At 42.9% G+C, this 16,093-nt stretch overlaps 2 protein-coding genes across 3 annotated transcripts; one reads left to right on the top strand and one right to left on the bottom strand.

Annotated features, from left to right (window-relative positions):
• Positions 1 to 219: 219 nt before the first annotated feature.
• LOC113146401 (proline-serine-threonine phosphatase-interacting protein 1-like) lies at positions 220 to 8,964 on the top strand. 2 transcript variants are annotated; one of them, XM_026333797.2, is made up of 15 exons: positions 220 to 412; positions 1,154 to 1,254; positions 1,850 to 1,924; positions 3,420 to 3,454; positions 3,564 to 3,670; positions 4,003 to 4,065; positions 4,214 to 4,306; positions 4,628 to 4,673; positions 4,846 to 4,925; positions 5,074 to 5,172; positions 6,049 to 6,145; positions 6,370 to 6,460; positions 6,691 to 6,767; positions 8,511 to 8,626; positions 8,750 to 8,964. In XM_026333797.2, exons 1-15 carry the CDS (start codon positions 380 to 382, stop codon positions 8,879 to 8,881), a joined length of 1,245 nt encoding a protein of 414 aa, XP_026189582.1. In that variant the 5' UTR covers positions 220 to 379; the 3' UTR covers positions 8,882 to 8,964. The 2 variants fall into 2 exon arrangements, with proteins under 2 accessions (XP_026189582.1, XP_026189581.1); XM_026333796.2 differs by having other exon boundaries at positions 6,691 to 6,773.
• A 984-nt stretch (positions 8,965 to 9,948) lies between these two features.
• Positions 9,949 to 13,815, bottom strand: LOC113146402 (tetraspanin-3). Its single transcript, XM_026333798.2, has 7 exons — positions 13,647 to 13,815; positions 12,703 to 12,894; positions 12,453 to 12,527; positions 11,893 to 11,994; positions 11,611 to 11,763; positions 11,402 to 11,485; positions 9,949 to 10,910 (listed from the first exon to the last, which is right to left on the bottom strand). Exons 1-7 carry the CDS (start codon positions 13,707 to 13,709, stop codon positions 10,818 to 10,820), a joined length of 762 nt encoding a protein of 253 aa, XP_026189583.1. The 5' UTR covers positions 13,710 to 13,815; the 3' UTR covers positions 9,949 to 10,817.
• Between the last annotated feature and the right edge of the window lie 2,278 nt (positions 13,816 to 16,093).

The following is a 16,093-nucleotide window of genomic DNA, read 5'->3' as shown; positions in this document are numbered from 1 at the left end:
AAAGCAAGAATTTCTTCATTAACATAACACTGAGCTGCAGCTCACAGATCATATCAGGCACAGAGAGACATGCAGAGAGACCCTGTTACATGAGCTGCCTGTGTGTGAGAGAAGGCTCTAAGGCAGCATTCATGTCCACCAGATGACAGGGGAGGAGGTGGTGTCTCACAGGTGGGCTGAGCTGACTGACTGTGGTCAGTGACATCATGGGACAGAAGAGCTTCCTCATTCGAGATGACTCGCTGATGTTTCGGCCTCTCGCTGTTTGAGCGGTTTCCTTTGGCTGAGCCTGCCTCAAGCTTCGACAGCTTTATTTAAAGTGTTGGTGAACAAGTCATCTTCGAGAAGTTTGGTCTGAGGAAAGGAAGTAACCGCTGCGATGGCACCTTTGATGTTTAAAGATGCTTTCTGGGTGAGTCTGTTTCTGTGGGCTCATGCTTTGTTAAAGGTGTTTGACAAAATGTGACACACACTCATGCAATCATCTGTCTTTAGCTTTTGGATTTGCATGCCGTGTGATCTAAAATCTAATTTACTCACATTTTGAAGCATCTGAGAAACGTGTAAGACTTAACGTGTTATGGCCTGTGACAGAAACAGCTGCTTAATAGTGACTAAATTCTAGCTTGTATCTGTCATCTCATCTGCTGTGACCTAAATGTCACAGAGACAGTACACACATTATTCCATTACTGTACAACGGGCAGCAGCGTAGAGCTCAACTGCACCGTTTTTATGCTGCTACTGTTACGATGTTTTATTTCTTGCAGCATGTTAAGTTCTTTGAATTGATTTGTGTAGAAAAACAGTAGTGAACCTTTGAACCACTGAACCAGGAAAGTACTGCTGAGCTGCATAGATGGACCATAAATAGACGGACCATATAATCTGTTCTAACCCTGTGCAGCGCTGAACACACCGTGTGCACCTGTATCCTTATTTGACACTGTTTCTGCTCCTCACATGAGGTTCAGTCTGATGAAGTACTGAGTGTGTTGCCAGGCCACATGCAGCTATTTTTGCTAAGTGTTAGTTCTGCATTTTTACCACTTTGTGAGTCCATGATTGACTCAAGGACGTGTGGCAATAGTTGTTTCATAACACTGTTCATGGCAGCATTTCTCTAAGGTTTTTCTGTGTCTTCTCAACACAGGGCTCTGATTTCACTTGCAGTGCCGGGTATGATGCTGTGATCCAAAGGCTACGAGAGGGAAGGCAAATGTGTAAAGATGTGGAGGAACTTTTAAAAATGAGGTAGCAAGGGGTTTTACAGTATTTCACTAGGTGAAACCAAAACTGGCCATAAGACCAGGGACATTTGGGAAATTATTACTTTACACATACTTCATTTCCGTGTCTGTTATGTAATTAACACCATGTGACTATAAGTAAATAAAGGTAGTGTTTCGCAGTAATGGCAGTTGAATGACAAAACCGTTACATGTACCGGGATTTTTTCTGATCTCATGAGAAAGACGTCTCAATTGCACAACGACAGGAGATCTGGATGATAATACTGAATGTGTATTTGATTTAACTGCACTTAATTATAGTCACATGCACACTCTTAAAGATCGTTTTATTATATAGTAGAAACCATCACTCATGCTAATTACAGATAACAGGAAGCAGATCAAAACCTAGCGAAAGATAGATCAAGCCAAAGAAGAGCATTTTACCATCAACCAAAAGGGTCGATACACTGAAAATTAGTGTGTGAAACACACAGCAGTTAATTCTTTTTTTGAAGTGGTGCATGTACAGACGAATGTGATAAGACGTTAACGATAAGTTTTAAAACAAACAGTAATAATGTAGAGTGTAATGTGTGTGTGTCCTCGGTGCACAGGGCACTAGCAGAGGAGAAGTATGGGAAGGAACTGGTGACTATTGCTCGTAAAGCTGGAGGACAAACAGAGATCAGGTAAATACTCCTTGTTTCTGTATTCACTGTGCACTGTGCACACATACTGTACACTCACACTGAAAATGAAGCAGCTCAGTCCAGTTCAAGTCCAGTGAATAATCTGAAATGGTACAAAGTCAACTGTAAACACTAAACTAAAAAGTTTAGATACCAAAAACTGAAAATAATGTGCTTGTCAGAGTTATACAATGAGGCAATAAGGAAAGTAAAGGGTGTGACTAATTACTGTACAGCTGCTCTGCACCAATGGAAGCAAATAGAGCCTCAAAAGGTGATGCTAACAATTCCTACAGGTTTTCCTACAGGTGTTCCAACTTTTATTGACTAGTCTGTCAGTGTGAAAGCAGTGTTGGAGCAGACTGTGTTACTACACCCTCTTCAGCAATATTTGGACAGTACTGTCCTGCAGAAAGTCGATTGCTCTCCGAAAAAGGCAACAAAGACAGACAGACCATCATCACTGCAAAAGTGTAGATGTTTTCCTGTAGGGAAAATGCAAAGAAAGCCAAGGTGTCAGTTTCCTACACCATCAAAAGGCACAAACTGACAGGAAGAGTCTGGCAGACCCAAAGCCACAACAGCACAGTCTCTAGACCAACACCCTCATGAACAGGTGTGGGATGAACTGGACAGGAAGGTAAAAGCAAAGTAACCTACAGCTGCAACACATTTGTGGGAACATCTGCAACAGTGTTGGGAAGAACTTCCCGAATAATATTTGATATTGTAGAAACAAGTGTGTTTGTGCTCATTTATTCTACTGGTTTATGGTTGTAAAAAGGGGGCACTGGTTCTATATATATATATGTGTGTGTGTGTGTGTGTGTGTGTGTGTGTGTGTATAATGTATGTCATTATGTATTGTCTGTGAGCCTTTTTACAGGAAACACTCATTCAGTTTTGTGTCAGTGTGATACAGAAAGAGAAGAAATGGTGGTTGTGAGTCTGAGTGTGTGAGTGTGTGAGTGTGTGAGTGTGTGAGTGTGTGTGTGTGTGTGTGTGTGTGTGTGTGTGTGTGTATACATGTATGTGCAGCAGTCCCCTCTCATCTTATTTGTTGCCTGTTTCCTGTTCTTTCAACTTTCTGTCTTGCCACTTCATGACTGACTACACTGTAAAAGTGCCGATGAAACATTAGCCATGGTTGCACAATAATGAAGAGCCTTTTACACTTTACAAGAGATTTTTACAACAGCGAAGGCACCTAACTCTAACAGTTTAGTCTCTGTCAGGACAGGGAGGTGACTTTTACTTGGCTGTAGTTAATTTAGTCTGAGTGATCTGATATAACTGCTAAGTCACCAGCGGTCAGGTGGTTAAGTTGGACTCTGTGACCGTGCTTCCTAGAAGGGAACTGAAAACTCAAAAATAACTTGGAAAGACAAAGCAATGACCCTGGATGGACCCAAGTGGGTCGTGCTGGTTGTGTTATGCTTGCAAAGATAAAACTGCAGACAATCGCTCTGATTTTAAATGTGCACTACTTCTCCAGCACCCTGAGAGCATCCTTCGACCAGTTAAAGACACGTGAGTTCATTCTTGATTTGCCTCCTGCACAAATCCAACCAAAGCACTGAACGTTGCTGTTTTGAGATGATGTGGAGAATTTTTTTGTTGAAAATGTTTTATTCTGCAGAAATTGAGAACATTGGAAACTTTCACATCCAATTATCTGATATATTGAAAGAGGAGGTGAAAAAGATCGAGGCATTCAGGGAACGCCAGAAAGAGCAGAGGAAAAAGGTACTGGGCAATTTTCATTACTGCAACACACGCACAGGCGTCTGGTTGTTTCTGGTTGCTTCTGCCTCAGAAACACAGCCCAGATTCAGTCAACAGCCTCCCATCTATGAAACCAACATGAACACAGAGGGAGAAAATAATCTTCTAATAATGAATCAGTGAGAGTGATGCTGCTTTAAAGTTTCTGAACTGCAGCTCTACTAAATGTGATGTAGAGAAAGTGACGCACGGCAACACAGTGAAATCGCAAACACGCTGCATTAAAACATTATATTCAATCAGCATATGTTTATACTCAGACTTTAATTTGGCTCTTCTGGTTCTCTGTATAGTTTGAAAGCATCATGGAAAAGGTTCAGAAGAAAAAGGCTTCTTTGTTCAAAAAGACCATGGAGGTAGGAACCTGATAACCTGCTGATCAGAATTTCTAATGTAGTGCAGAAGCCAAACATTTGTCATTGTGCAGACACTAATTTGATACACTGCAAACACCTTTCCTGTCCTGACACTCTGCAGCTGTTGGTTTCTCTTTGTTTCTCTCAGTCTAAGAAGAACTATGTGCTGCGGTGCAGGGACGCAGATGAGGCGGAGCAGGTGGCTGAGAAGACCACCGTAACATCCAAAAACTCAGAAAAGGTACAATGTCAGACCAGTTTCTTAAAGAACTGCTGCCCCGATTAAAGGAACGTACATTTTCGTTCCTCACACAAATGACCATCGCTTCAGTTCTACAAACTACAGGTCTGCAGATTAACAGAGCAACACTGGTGGTGGGGATTTCTGCAATTGTGCACCATGAGTGATGCAATGCAGCCACAGGCTAGAAAGAAACTGAAGCACGTTCACGTACTACAGTCACTGTGCTGTTATCCCTACATTTAATATCAAGTATGTGCACGAATAAACCCTGGTTATGTTCACGTGCATGTTGCTTTCTGTGTAATATTTGTTTCACAGACACGTCAAAGGGCCAAGCAGCACAGACAGGCAGCCAGTGAAGCAGGTATATGACCCAGAGATTTGATATTTTATTGTATATTTATATCTTAATAAAATCTCCACTGGTCACATTCAGTTAGAAACTACCATGTTTAGAAATGATTTGTGAACGTGTGTGCATCACATGTGGTCTCTATGTTTTCTTCCATATAATCAACCACACTGATCTCCCACAGAAAAACAGTATCTTAACAACACCATTCAGCTAGAAAGTGTTCGCCAGGACTGGGAGGAAACACACAGAGGCACATGTGAGGTACTGTGGGCAGCAGTCCTGTTACTACCTGCAATGCTATTAAAAATATGCACAACCCAGAATAAGAGCGTTCAGCCACAGAGACTAAACTTTCACACCACATTTTCTATTTGTGCAAAGTTCACAGTTACGTCTCTGTGTTTGTCAGGTGTTCCAGCAGCTGGAGGGAGATCGTATCAGCATGCTGAGGTGTGCTCTGTGGGACCACTGCAACCATTTGTCCATTCAGTGTGTTAAAGATGATGAGGTGACCTCGCTTTGTCTTTAATTATATAGTTCTCAGTTGCTTTTACTAATATTTATGTACCAAAGAGTACCTTATGGTAATATCATAAAACACTGGCAGGATAATTTTGTCCCTTACAGCAAATTACCACACTACTGTAATACAGTGGCACAAAATAAATGTTATGCTGGCCCATAACACTATGCATCAGTGATGGAACGTAACTTAATACTTTACTTTAGTATTTGTATTTTATGGAACTTCTTGTAGCATATGACCCTTTAGGGTAACCCGGGACCTTCTTGGTGTGAGGTAGCAGTGCTAACCACTAATCCACCATGCTGCCCTTGATACGCACATTTAACTGAAAATACTTAGACACTTTCAGTTGGGAAGGATTTGACTTATATTGTAGTGGAATATTTTCAACGTAGCACTACTACTTTTACCAAAGTAGAGGTACTTCACTGTAGAATACCATGTGCAAACACAGGCATGAGTAAAATACTGTAAACAAGATTTATTAATTTTAACAGATGAATCCAGTGATTTTGTCATCAGACACTTTGCATTGTTGTGATTTGGACACTGGGTTTGTTCTGGGCTTTAATACAAAGAGTTTAAATGTTGAAACCTGAACTTATCCTGGTTCATTATCTCAACTGGACCAAACACATACAGACATCTGTAGTTGCTACAGGATGTGCTAAGAGGTGTTGGCATGTTAATTTGTGGCTAAAAGCAGCAACACGACTCTTGTACATGCTCACTGTCTTCACTTAGTGGACTTTTGCAAACAAATCTGCACTTAAAACTGAAATTTTCCGACCCCACGAGCTAAAGAGGAAGAGTGTACGCTTCTTATCTGATGTGTATCTGCTGCTGCTTTTGATCTAGTTTTACGAGGAGGTGAGAAAGCTTTTGGAGAAGTGTGACATCATGACAGACAACAACTGCTTTATAGAGATGAAAAGCACAGGACTGACCCCTCCAGGTGAGTCTGGCCAGATATTCTGCATAATGTGAACCTTTGAGAGGCTGCTCTGATTGTACCTTCCTCGTAAAATAAAACTGAAAACTTAAACAGAGAAGCGAGAAAAAGTTTTGAATTTACAGGATATGGAGTGCTCTTGTGGTCTCCTCAACTTCTGACCTTTCACTGGTTCTAAAAAAAGAAAGGAACATTTCTCAATTGAACACCTTCTCTTTTCCCCTCAGAGCCCATAGTGTTTGAGAACTACTACCAGATGGAGATGTCCACGGACAGCAACGGCCAAGCTCTTTTCACGGGAGGAGAAAACATGCTGAGGTGGTATGACACTTTGGAGGAGGCATGAGGAGAAGACAACATTGTTACCGTATAACCTGCAGGGTCGGGAGGATAACACATAAATGTTGTCTCCTCCTCCTGGCTCACCTTTCTGCACCTATTTTTAACAAATCAAATCGAAACACAAGCAGAAGTTGCTTTGTCGTGGTTGTGTTTCTGATAAATCTTCTGTAAATGCTGAATATCTCACTTCAGCCTCTGACACACAGGTGCTCCGATTCCTCTCTGGGAAGCTCAGTGAGCATCAACACTCCTCAAAACACACTATCTGCACTGACCCCCATCGGTGAGTGTGAGTACTACATGCTGCATCATCTTACACACAGCGTGCACTAAATGAAACAGGAATGTAGTGGATACAATCTACAGTCGATAAACTGCTTTCATTTTCTCCTGTGCCAAACTGATCTAATTAGACATAGTTTAGACACATCTGTGTAAAAGACGCACAGCTGTGGCTTTCAGGACAGAAACCAGGACACAGAGTCCAGGAACTCTCTGTAGACTCTGTTATTAGACTGTAGTGTAGTTGACTCGGAACTGTAGTGGCCTCAGTCACGGATAAATGGAAGAAGTCTGGAACCACCAGGACTCTTCTTGGAGTCAAACATCTGGACAAAACGACCAATCAGCTATAAACCCAGCAGTCTCTCTGACAGAGCTGGACTTCCTTCTGACAGAGCTGCAGAAGTCCCTCTGACAGAGCTGCAGAAGTCCCTCTGACAGAGCTGCAGAAGTCCTCTGACAGAGCTGCAGAAGTCCTCTGACAGAGCTGCAGAAGTCCTCTGACAGAGCTGGACTTCCTTCTGACAGAGCTGCAGAAGTCCCTCTGACAGAGCTGCAGAAGTCCTCTGACAGAGCTGCAGAAGTCCCTCTGACAGAGCTGCAGAAGTCCCTCTGACAGAGCTGCAGAAGTCCTCTGACAGAGCTGCAGAAGTCCTCTGACAGAGCTGGACTTCCTTCTGACAGAGCTGCAGAAGTCCCTCTGACAGAGCTGCAGAAGTCCTCTGACAGAGCTGCAGAAGTCCCTCTGACAGAGCTGCAGAAGTCCTCTGACAGAGCTGGACTTCCTTCTGACAGAGCTGCAGAAGTCCCTCTGACAGAGCTGCAGAAGTCCTCTGACAGAGCTGGACTTCCTTCTGACAGAGCTGCAGAAGTCCCTCTGACAGAGCTGCAGAAGTCCGTCTGACAGAGCTGCAGAAGTCCCTCTGACAGAGCTGCAGAAGTCCTCTGACAGAGCTGGACTTCCTTCTGACAGAGCTGCAGAGGTCCCTCTGACAGAGCTGCAGAAGTCCTCTGACAGAGCTGGACTTCCTTCTGACAGAGCTGCAGAAGTCCCTCTGACAGAGCTGCAGAAGTCCTCTGACAGAGCTGCAGAAGTCCTCTGACAGAGCTGGACTTCCTTCTGACAGAGCTGCAGAAGTCCCTCTGACAGAGCTGCAGAAGTCCTCTGACAGAGCTGGACTTCCTTCTGACAGAGCTGCAGAAGTCCCTCTGACAGAGCTGGACTTCCTTCTGACAGAGCTGCAGAAGTCCCTCTGACAGAGCTGCAGAAGTCCTCTGACAGAGCTGGACTTCCTTCTGACAGAGCTGCAGAAGTCCCTCTGACAGAGCTGCAGAAGTCCTCTGACAGAGCTGCAGAAGTCCTCTGACAGAGCTGGACTTCCTTCTGACAGAGCTGCAGAAGTCCCTCTGACAGAGCTGCAGAAGTCCTCTGACAGAGCTGCAGAAGTCCTCTGACAGAGCTGGACTTCCTTCTGACAGAGCTGCAGAAGTCCCTCTGACAGAGCTGCAGAAGTCCTCTGACAGAGCTGGACTTCCTTCTGACAGAGCTGCAGAAGTCCTCCGCAAGAGAAGAACCTGCTGGAAGAGTTCTTGGTGTATTTAGTGTAGATTGAAATTAAATATAGCATCTTTAACCATTTTAAACTAAATCTACAACACATTGAAATGTGCAAAAAGTGAAACTACTTTGAGCTCTGGGGAGAGGCTAACACTTTGCATTTGCCTGCTATGACTCTGGCTTCAGCTGAGACTTCAGATGATGGATACGCACCCCTACCAGGCCTCCGCCAAGAAGCAACCTCGGCCAGATTACCGGCTGAGGAGGACTTCTTCATCGCGCTCTATGAATACACCGCACGGGTAATCACTGTAAATGGATCACTGTGCCATCCTTAAGATCATTACTCCGACTGTAAGACATTACAAAGATAATGTTGGTGTCTGACATGTTTTTTTTAATCATCTCTTCATGTAAACTGTCAGGAAGTGGATGAACTGTCTGTGAACCGAGGGGACGTGGTCCGAGTGTTGGAGAAAGAAGAAGACGGCTGGTGGACAGTGGAGAGAAATGGGCTGAGTGGGCTGGTGCCAGGAAACTATCTGGGCAAACTATGAACACACACACGCACACACACACACACACACACACACACACACACACACACACACACGCAAAATTAAAAAAAACAAAAAAAAAACATACTTTAAAAGTAAGCTGATTTATTATTGTGTTGTTTTAATGTTACAGTGGGGTCAGAGGTTGTAGCAGGTTATTTGACTGTTTTAGAAAATGTTTTCACAGGATCTTTGCTTATGTGGCAACACCTTCCAGCAGTCAGGTTGTTATTTATTTACAGTGAACTGTGGGAATGTCATCCTGCTACCTCATGTGTTCTATAGCTGGGGCTCTTTGCTCACTGGCATTGTCTTTATCAGTATGTTATCATTTATTTGTTTTCATGGGGCTCAACCAAAGGCTACTTTTCAGATTAGGGTTATTTGTTGGCATTGTGCCTCGACTTTGACTCAGCGTGAGTCAATGTGTGTGTGAACAATCTAATATTGCACCAGTGCAGGCTCGGCCGTGCCTGATAACATGAAGGTCACTGCACTACGTTTAGCAATGACTGAAATAAATTGAAATAAATCAATTCCTCTCCAACTGATAAGAAAGCAGAGCAGTGTCTGATGGGATTTCCATAGAGTCTAAACTAACAGTCCAGCTGTGTGTAAGGACGACCCAGCAGTTGACTCGGGACAGGGAGCTGGTTTGGTTCCTATTCCTCAGGTTCCTATTTTTGTGTTGTGCGTATTCTTGGGGAGCTCATCTGTTACACTGGAGGTCAAAATGAAGAAATAAACTTTATATAACAGAGGAAATGTCCATAGATGGCACAGCTATTTATTTAGTCATACTCATATTTTTCATGTGACTGATGACGTAATGTGTCATTACCTCTGTATGTTAACTGGTGACATATTCATCGTCATATAAAACGCATGCGGATGAAATGGCAACTAAACAGCCAAGCTGACATGTATGTGTTTATTTGTCTCCTGCCTGTTCTTCAGTCTATACACATCACTGTTTTGTTCCTGTGGCACCGTCTAAAATATCTAAGGGTCCATTAAACAGCTCAAAAGTATTAAAACAGTACACAATTTCACAAAAATATATAAAGTAACGTGTCGTAGTTCTTTATAGTAGCTTCATAACTAAAACGAAACAGAAATAAACCTAAAACAAAGAGAATCTACACATACACTAGTCTTCAGGTAACACTGATTATAATCCTACAAACAGCAGAGTAAAAGGTCGATTCACATATTTTATATTGGCAATGCCCCACTAGTGAAGCCAGAGTTAGAGAACATCCACACCAAAACAGAACATAAGAGAATCCACAACCTGAATATTTGTGAATATGAAGAATTTTTCCTATCAAAGTGCAGAGCTGCTCCAAAAATCCACTTCTGTCCATAATTTCTTTTTAACAGTGGAGATAAAAACTCTGGCTCTGTATTTTAGTAAAAGTCTGATCTTAAGTTTAGATGTTCTTTTTAGTGGACATGTTCTTTTGAGCACACATTTTCCATTTTAAGAACCAGATAATATCTCCAAAGCTCCAGCTGTAGTGCAAACTATCCTACAAGGAAATACATCCCAAATAACACCCCCAGCAAAAACGTCACACATAAGCTCCACTGGACTCCGTCATCACTGGGAATGAGTCCAAATTTTAGGAAACCACAATTAAAAAGAACAGAAATTCTACATCAACATCAATAATGTCAGTTAGCCATGTACAACTTTGGCTTCTCTAAGTATTTCAGTTAGAAAACCAAAACATTTAAAGTAACAGAAACTTACAAAGTATGTCAATAAATAACTGGTTTCCCCTTGAAGCCCCGCCCACCCAAACCGCATCATCAGTGTTCGCTACTTCATCATGAATTGTGCAAGGTGTGCTTGAGCTTAAACAACTACAGCTGAAAACTACTGTGGACATGTCCGGTGACGCTCTGTTGGATTTTTTGAGTGCAGCATCCTTCACGCGTAGCTGTTGGTCGTGACCAGCAGTTCGTACGCAGGGTCATGACTCCTCCTGCACAGCACCACGCAGGCACAGAGCATGCCCAGCATCTGCAGGCAGACAGCACAGCAATGAAACAGAAGCTATTATTGACGCCTTTCGGCCTGTCCACACACTTGGCAGGCAAAATACCAGGGCTGTAATTAGACAGCAAGAGCTAATGGAGAGGGACTTTTTCCTAATGTAATCAGGATGTTGTTAGAAAACTAAAGGCTCTACTGCAAATTTGTATTCAGCACTGAAATTGACAACGACTGCACTAATCTCCTGGAATGAATTCGTTATGTGAAACCACAGCGTGTAATAAATGACATTAAACCGAGAAGTGTTCGTGCCCTGGGAGCAGCAGCAGTAACCACACTGAGCTGTTAAACACACTAGAAACCCTTTGACACATTTAGGTTAGAGATTACTGCAGCCTTAGTTATGATCCCAGTAAACAGGGATTTCACTTGAATTCAACACGGTCCTTGTCTGTCACGTTTTTCTTTTTCTATCGGCACAGAGTAACGTTCCAGGTGACACTCCTCGTCCCACTTACCTGTATTGATGCAAAGGTTAATGCAGCCCATATGACATACATCATGATCTCCTTTAACTTCTTCACAACAAGAGCTTCACAACCCTGAAACAGAAAATAAGTGACATTAAACATAACATACGCACAGGCAGACGTGCCAGAGGATATTTCAGCTGATAAGTTGTGGTTTTTAGCTGCTCTGCTCCAGCATTGATGCGTGCCGAGGGTACCTCTTGGTAGAGATCTGATGGTCGAGTCAGAGTGCCTGTACAGTTGCTAATGCTGGGCTGACAGCAGCTCACAGGGACGCTGTTGTTCTTGGATTCTTTAAACCAGCGCGTGTTCCTCCAGTCAGAGTAGTTGTGAATGCCGCAGCAGTGAAGCTAAAAAGACAACAGAGACAATGATGAGTCAATCTGTAAATGGAAATTAGGCTTAGATCAAAACAGTATTCCTCTGAAACACGGCTTATTAAAGGTCTGTGTTTAAAGTGTATCTGTATTTGTTCTCACCTGCCTCTGCACATAGTCGATAGCACGACTGGGAGCATCGGTGTTGGTGCCGTTGTACTCGTTGTAAACCTTCTGGATGGAGTGATTCACCTCATCTTCTACCTGAAACAGACGAACAGCTGCAGGTACTGTCCCTGCTCACTGACTGATGCTTTCATATATTATCTCTTTACTTTATTAGACATCTGACAATCCTCCCAGCAGCAGCTGAGCAGCTAAAGAAATCACCGTGAGCTGCTTTCGGACTGGAGGAACTTTTTTCATAGTTCTCGGAACATTTGAACGAAGTTCCCCTTTTTGTGTGTCTGCACTGCAGGAACTGAGAACTACAATAGCTCTTAGAACGTTATTTTTGGGGAACTTAACAAGTGTCACACAAGTCACACTAACGGACTAACGTCAAGGTCCATGTGGCCTATAGGATGGAGGAAACTCAGACAGATCTTGATGGATCAAAGCGAAACATGAAAAGTTTTCACTTTTTGGTCAGATGTTGTGCAGAGCTGATGGTTGCCATGGCAACCCTTCCAGCTGATGCAGGCCGGTGAGGGCGGTTTTACCTTTGCCCTGTAGATGTAGCCCAGCACCACCACCACACACTCTGTTACAAACACCAGCAGGAGAATGGCAGCGAACTGAAACAGCAAAGACACAGTTATTTAGGCGAGTCAGACAGACAGTGGATATTTCTGTGCACTTAAACATTTCGCCCCAGTCTTGTGTTGCTTCGAGCTTCCTACAGCTCAGCACAGCACAGGACAGGACAGACATGCTGCATGTCCTCCTCAGAGTCCATCTGTCCACACTCACTGTTGCCAGACCACAGGAGCTTTCACGTATTGTTGCACAGCAGCCAATCAGGCCGATGATGAACAGGAGGGTCCCGACAGCGATTATTATGACAGCCGGGATCAGGGTGTACACATCTTCAAAGAAGTGGTCATAGTCGTCGTAAGTGATAAACACATAGGCTCCGATGTAGCACAAGATGCCAGCTGCAGCCTGCAGGAGAAAACAGGAACAGGAGTCAGAGACAGCTCCTTCATGATCTGCCTGATCTTTATTTTTTCTTCTTCTGTTTCATTATTATGTTTTATGTTCATGTTGAATAGATCCAGGAGTAAAGTAGGAGTAAGGTGCCGTATATAATCTAAATGTTTTTATTTTCAGATTTACCTGCATTGGAAACCTTGTACAAACCTCTTTGGCAACAACAGAGACAGAAAAATAAAAAGACTGAAATAAAGTTGTTGCCAAAAAAGCTGCGTATTAATAAAAGACCTTGTCAAATTATATATATGCATATTTAAAAATATATATATTTAGCAGTGGACAAAACGAGTGCAAAAGAGCACATCTCAGGAACTGATTATGTCTTTAGTGAGGCATGCTGGGAGTTGTAGTGCGGTCTTTTTTGAAGCCAGCACATTTAGCATAGCTCAGATCATCGCGGCTCTTCTCGGTGCATGCAGCTTAATGCAGCACTGCAGGTAAACCCAGCAGCACCTGGCGGCGGCTGCTGCATAACGTCATGTGGGCGGCAGCTGCCGACACGCTTCACCAAACGACCGTCACAATACTGTGCTTGCACCCAGTGCACCCAGTGCACCCAGTGCCACACTGGCACCAGCAGCTGGTCTCTCCCCAAACTGCAGCGCATCTCTGGCGCAGTTTGCTCCCGTCAGCTGGCAATGATCTCCATCCTGGTCTGCAATGGAGGCTGCACATTGTCCAAACATCTGTCGGTCTCTTACCCAGAATATCAAGTTGAGAAAAACCAAGACGGTCTTGGAGGACGTAATTCCACACTGGCCCATGGCACCGAGCGCATTCAATGAAATCTGTCGCTGTTAAAATAACAATAAAGTCCCGATGCACCTGCAGCTTCTCCGATAATAATAAAATGGCTCCGCAGGTCCGGCCCCACTGCGCAGAGACTTCTGGGCTCCACCAATCACATCGCCGTAAGGGCAAATAGCAGGTCACGTGTTCCGGTGACGTCATCGTTCAACCCGGAGCCTGGAGCTGTTTGTATAAACAGACTCGACATTAAAAGTCAAAAATGCGAAAAAAAACGTGAAAGAAATGATTTTTACAGTGAAAATAAAATCTATCTGAGGTTTCTGCTCATTTATAGTCAGGTTACTTTACTTTGTACTTAGTGTTTCTACAAGAATATCTGAGTTCTCAGTTTGTTATTAAATTAATTTACCTTTTATTTGATTTTTTAAAAAATGTCCAATTGCTTTGAACTGAATGTCTACATTAATAATTATGTTACCTTTATAACACGTATAAGAAATAACCTTTTATATAATCTGTCTTTTCTTGTCCTATCTTGAAGACAGGAAGTATTTCATTGAAGTTGGTAACTGTGTCTCAGACCAAATGGCACTGACATGTGGAGTCCCCCAGGGGCCCATCTTGGGACCCCTTTTGTTCAATCTTTACATGTTTCCTTTAGGCCAGTTAATACACAGCAACAATGTGTCCTACCATAACTATGCAGATGACTCGAGTCTCTTGCTCTAAAATTTAAAAATCAAGTTAGACATGTTGATGCCATATGAACCATCTCGAACTCTGAGAACATCAGAGACAAGCCTTCTGCTCAAGCCCAGAGTCAGGACTAAACAGGGAGAAGCAGCGTTTCAGTTCTATGCAGCTAAAACCTGGAACAATCTTCCTGATGATGTTAGACAAGCCTCATCTCTGGCAATGTATAAGTCCAAGCTAAACCTTTCCTTTTAGCGTGACATATAAAGTATGACCACTGACAGTGTTTTATCCAAAGTGATTTATCTGCACTTAGCTTCCTTTAATTTTATTTCACATTCATCTCCCACTATTTGCTGTTTCTGATTTTGATTCTTGCCTATGTACTTTTAACTTGTCTTTTATTTCTGTAAAGCACTTTGAATTACTGTGTGTATGAACTGTGCTATACAAATAAACTTGCCTTGCCTTATCGGACAACATGTGCCGACTTTTACTGGAGCAATCAGAGAACTGCATCTGATTCATATTATGGGAGCAGTTATTCTCCCTGTAGTGCTGATGTCTTGTGTGTGATGAGAAGAGTTTGGAGCAAAGAATATGCTGGAAATACATCAAGCCCTGCTACTATCACTGCATTAACTTGTGTTTGTGGGGAAAGATGAACTTTATCGAAACGTCCGATTGATTCTCCACACTAGTTCCCTTTTCTGCAGACATGGCAGCCTTCATTTGAGCAGGTAACTATGCCCGTTAAAAAAACTGACAGGCAGAAGCAGCAGTGAATGTCCTCAATGTGTAGTTAGGGTTTTTAGGCCAGAGGGTGGCAGTGTATCACTGCAGGTTTGAATCTGTGAGAGGCAGACAGACAAGCTGACAGTGAGAACATCCCACTACTATAAGATAACTCTTTCCTGGAGTCTCAGCCCTGAAGAAATAATAACACAGGTGCTGCAGCCATGTTGTCCTTTGGCAAAAATGAATGTACCTGTATCTTCTCCTCTTTAAAACCAGTGAGGCCTGTGTGTCTCCTATGACGTCAAGATAAATGACTCTATTGAGTCAGTACCTCTGGGGCGCTCAGTCAGTAATGACTTGGACTGGAGCCCAAAGCCACAGTTTTATTGAGTTAAAACTTGCCACATTTGTCTCTGTCAGCTTTTTGGTGTTAAACCTAAACACCAGCAGAACTTACAAATTCTAAGAGAAGCTGAGGCTCCCTCAGCTGACACACCATTTATCCACAGTGTGAATTATTCATCATGCCTTCCTCATGGCTATAAATTGACCAATTATTAACAGAACAATATCAAATAAAGAAACAGGCAAATATGCAGAGAGACAGAGGGGTATAAAAGGTTTTAAAGGGAAATGAACTTCCCCTCAATCAGGAACTGTGCTGCTAAGATTTGTACACTGATTATTAGAGTCACAGGGTTTCAACATGATAAGTGGTGATTAATTACCTGATCTACACACCTGAGTGTAAACTTTCAGTGGGTGAGGGTCCATGTTAGGGACTGGAGATGATTACAGGTAACTGTAGTGACAAAAATGAGAGATGATCATAAATCATTCTTGTACAGTTTGTATGGTAAACAGGGTGATGGCCTCTGTTTGTCCAAAAACTCCCTGACATGACGTATGAAACACATGTAAAACCAAAGCCTCAATAAGAGGAAACTGACCAGGACAGAGCCTCATA

This window comes from Mastacembelus armatus, unplaced genomic scaffold (genome assembly GCF_900324485.2).
Source record: "Mastacembelus armatus unplaced genomic scaffold, fMasArm1.2, whole genome shotgun sequence".
Classification (NCBI taxonomy): Eukaryota; Metazoa; Chordata; class Actinopteri; order Synbranchiformes; family Mastacembelidae; genus Mastacembelus; species Mastacembelus armatus.
This window is presented reverse-complemented; position numbering and strand designations above follow the sequence as displayed.

What these genes read in the sequence shown, in the direction of transcription:
- LOC113146401 (XM_026333796.2), top strand. Translation starts at nt 380, where the DNA reads ATGGCACCTTTGATGTTTAAAGATGCTTTCTGG. An exon ending in CATCCAAAAACTCAGAAAAG is followed by an intron (nt 4,307 to 4,627) that starts GTACAATGTCAG and finishes TTTGTTTCACAG; the next exon opens with ACACGTCAAAGGGCCAAGCA. An exon ending in GGAGGAGAAAACATGCTGAG is followed by an intron (nt 6,461 to 6,690) that starts GTGGTATGACAC and finishes TCTGACACACAG; the next exon opens with GTGCTCCGATTCCTCTCTGG.
- LOC113146402 (XM_026333798.2), bottom strand. Translation starts at nt 13,709, where the DNA reads ATGGGCCAGTGTGGAATTACGTCCTCCAAGACCGTCTTGGTTTTTCTC. An exon ending in TTCTCAACTTGATATTCTGG is followed by an intron (nt 12,895 to 13,646) that starts GTAAGAGACCGA and finishes TTTCTCCTGCAG; the next exon opens with GCTGCAGCTGGCATCTTGTG. An exon ending in GCTCCTGTGGTCTGGCAACA is followed by an intron (nt 12,528 to 12,702) that starts GTGAGTGTGGAC and finishes TTGCTGTTTCAG; the next exon opens with TTCGCTGCCATTCTCCTGCT.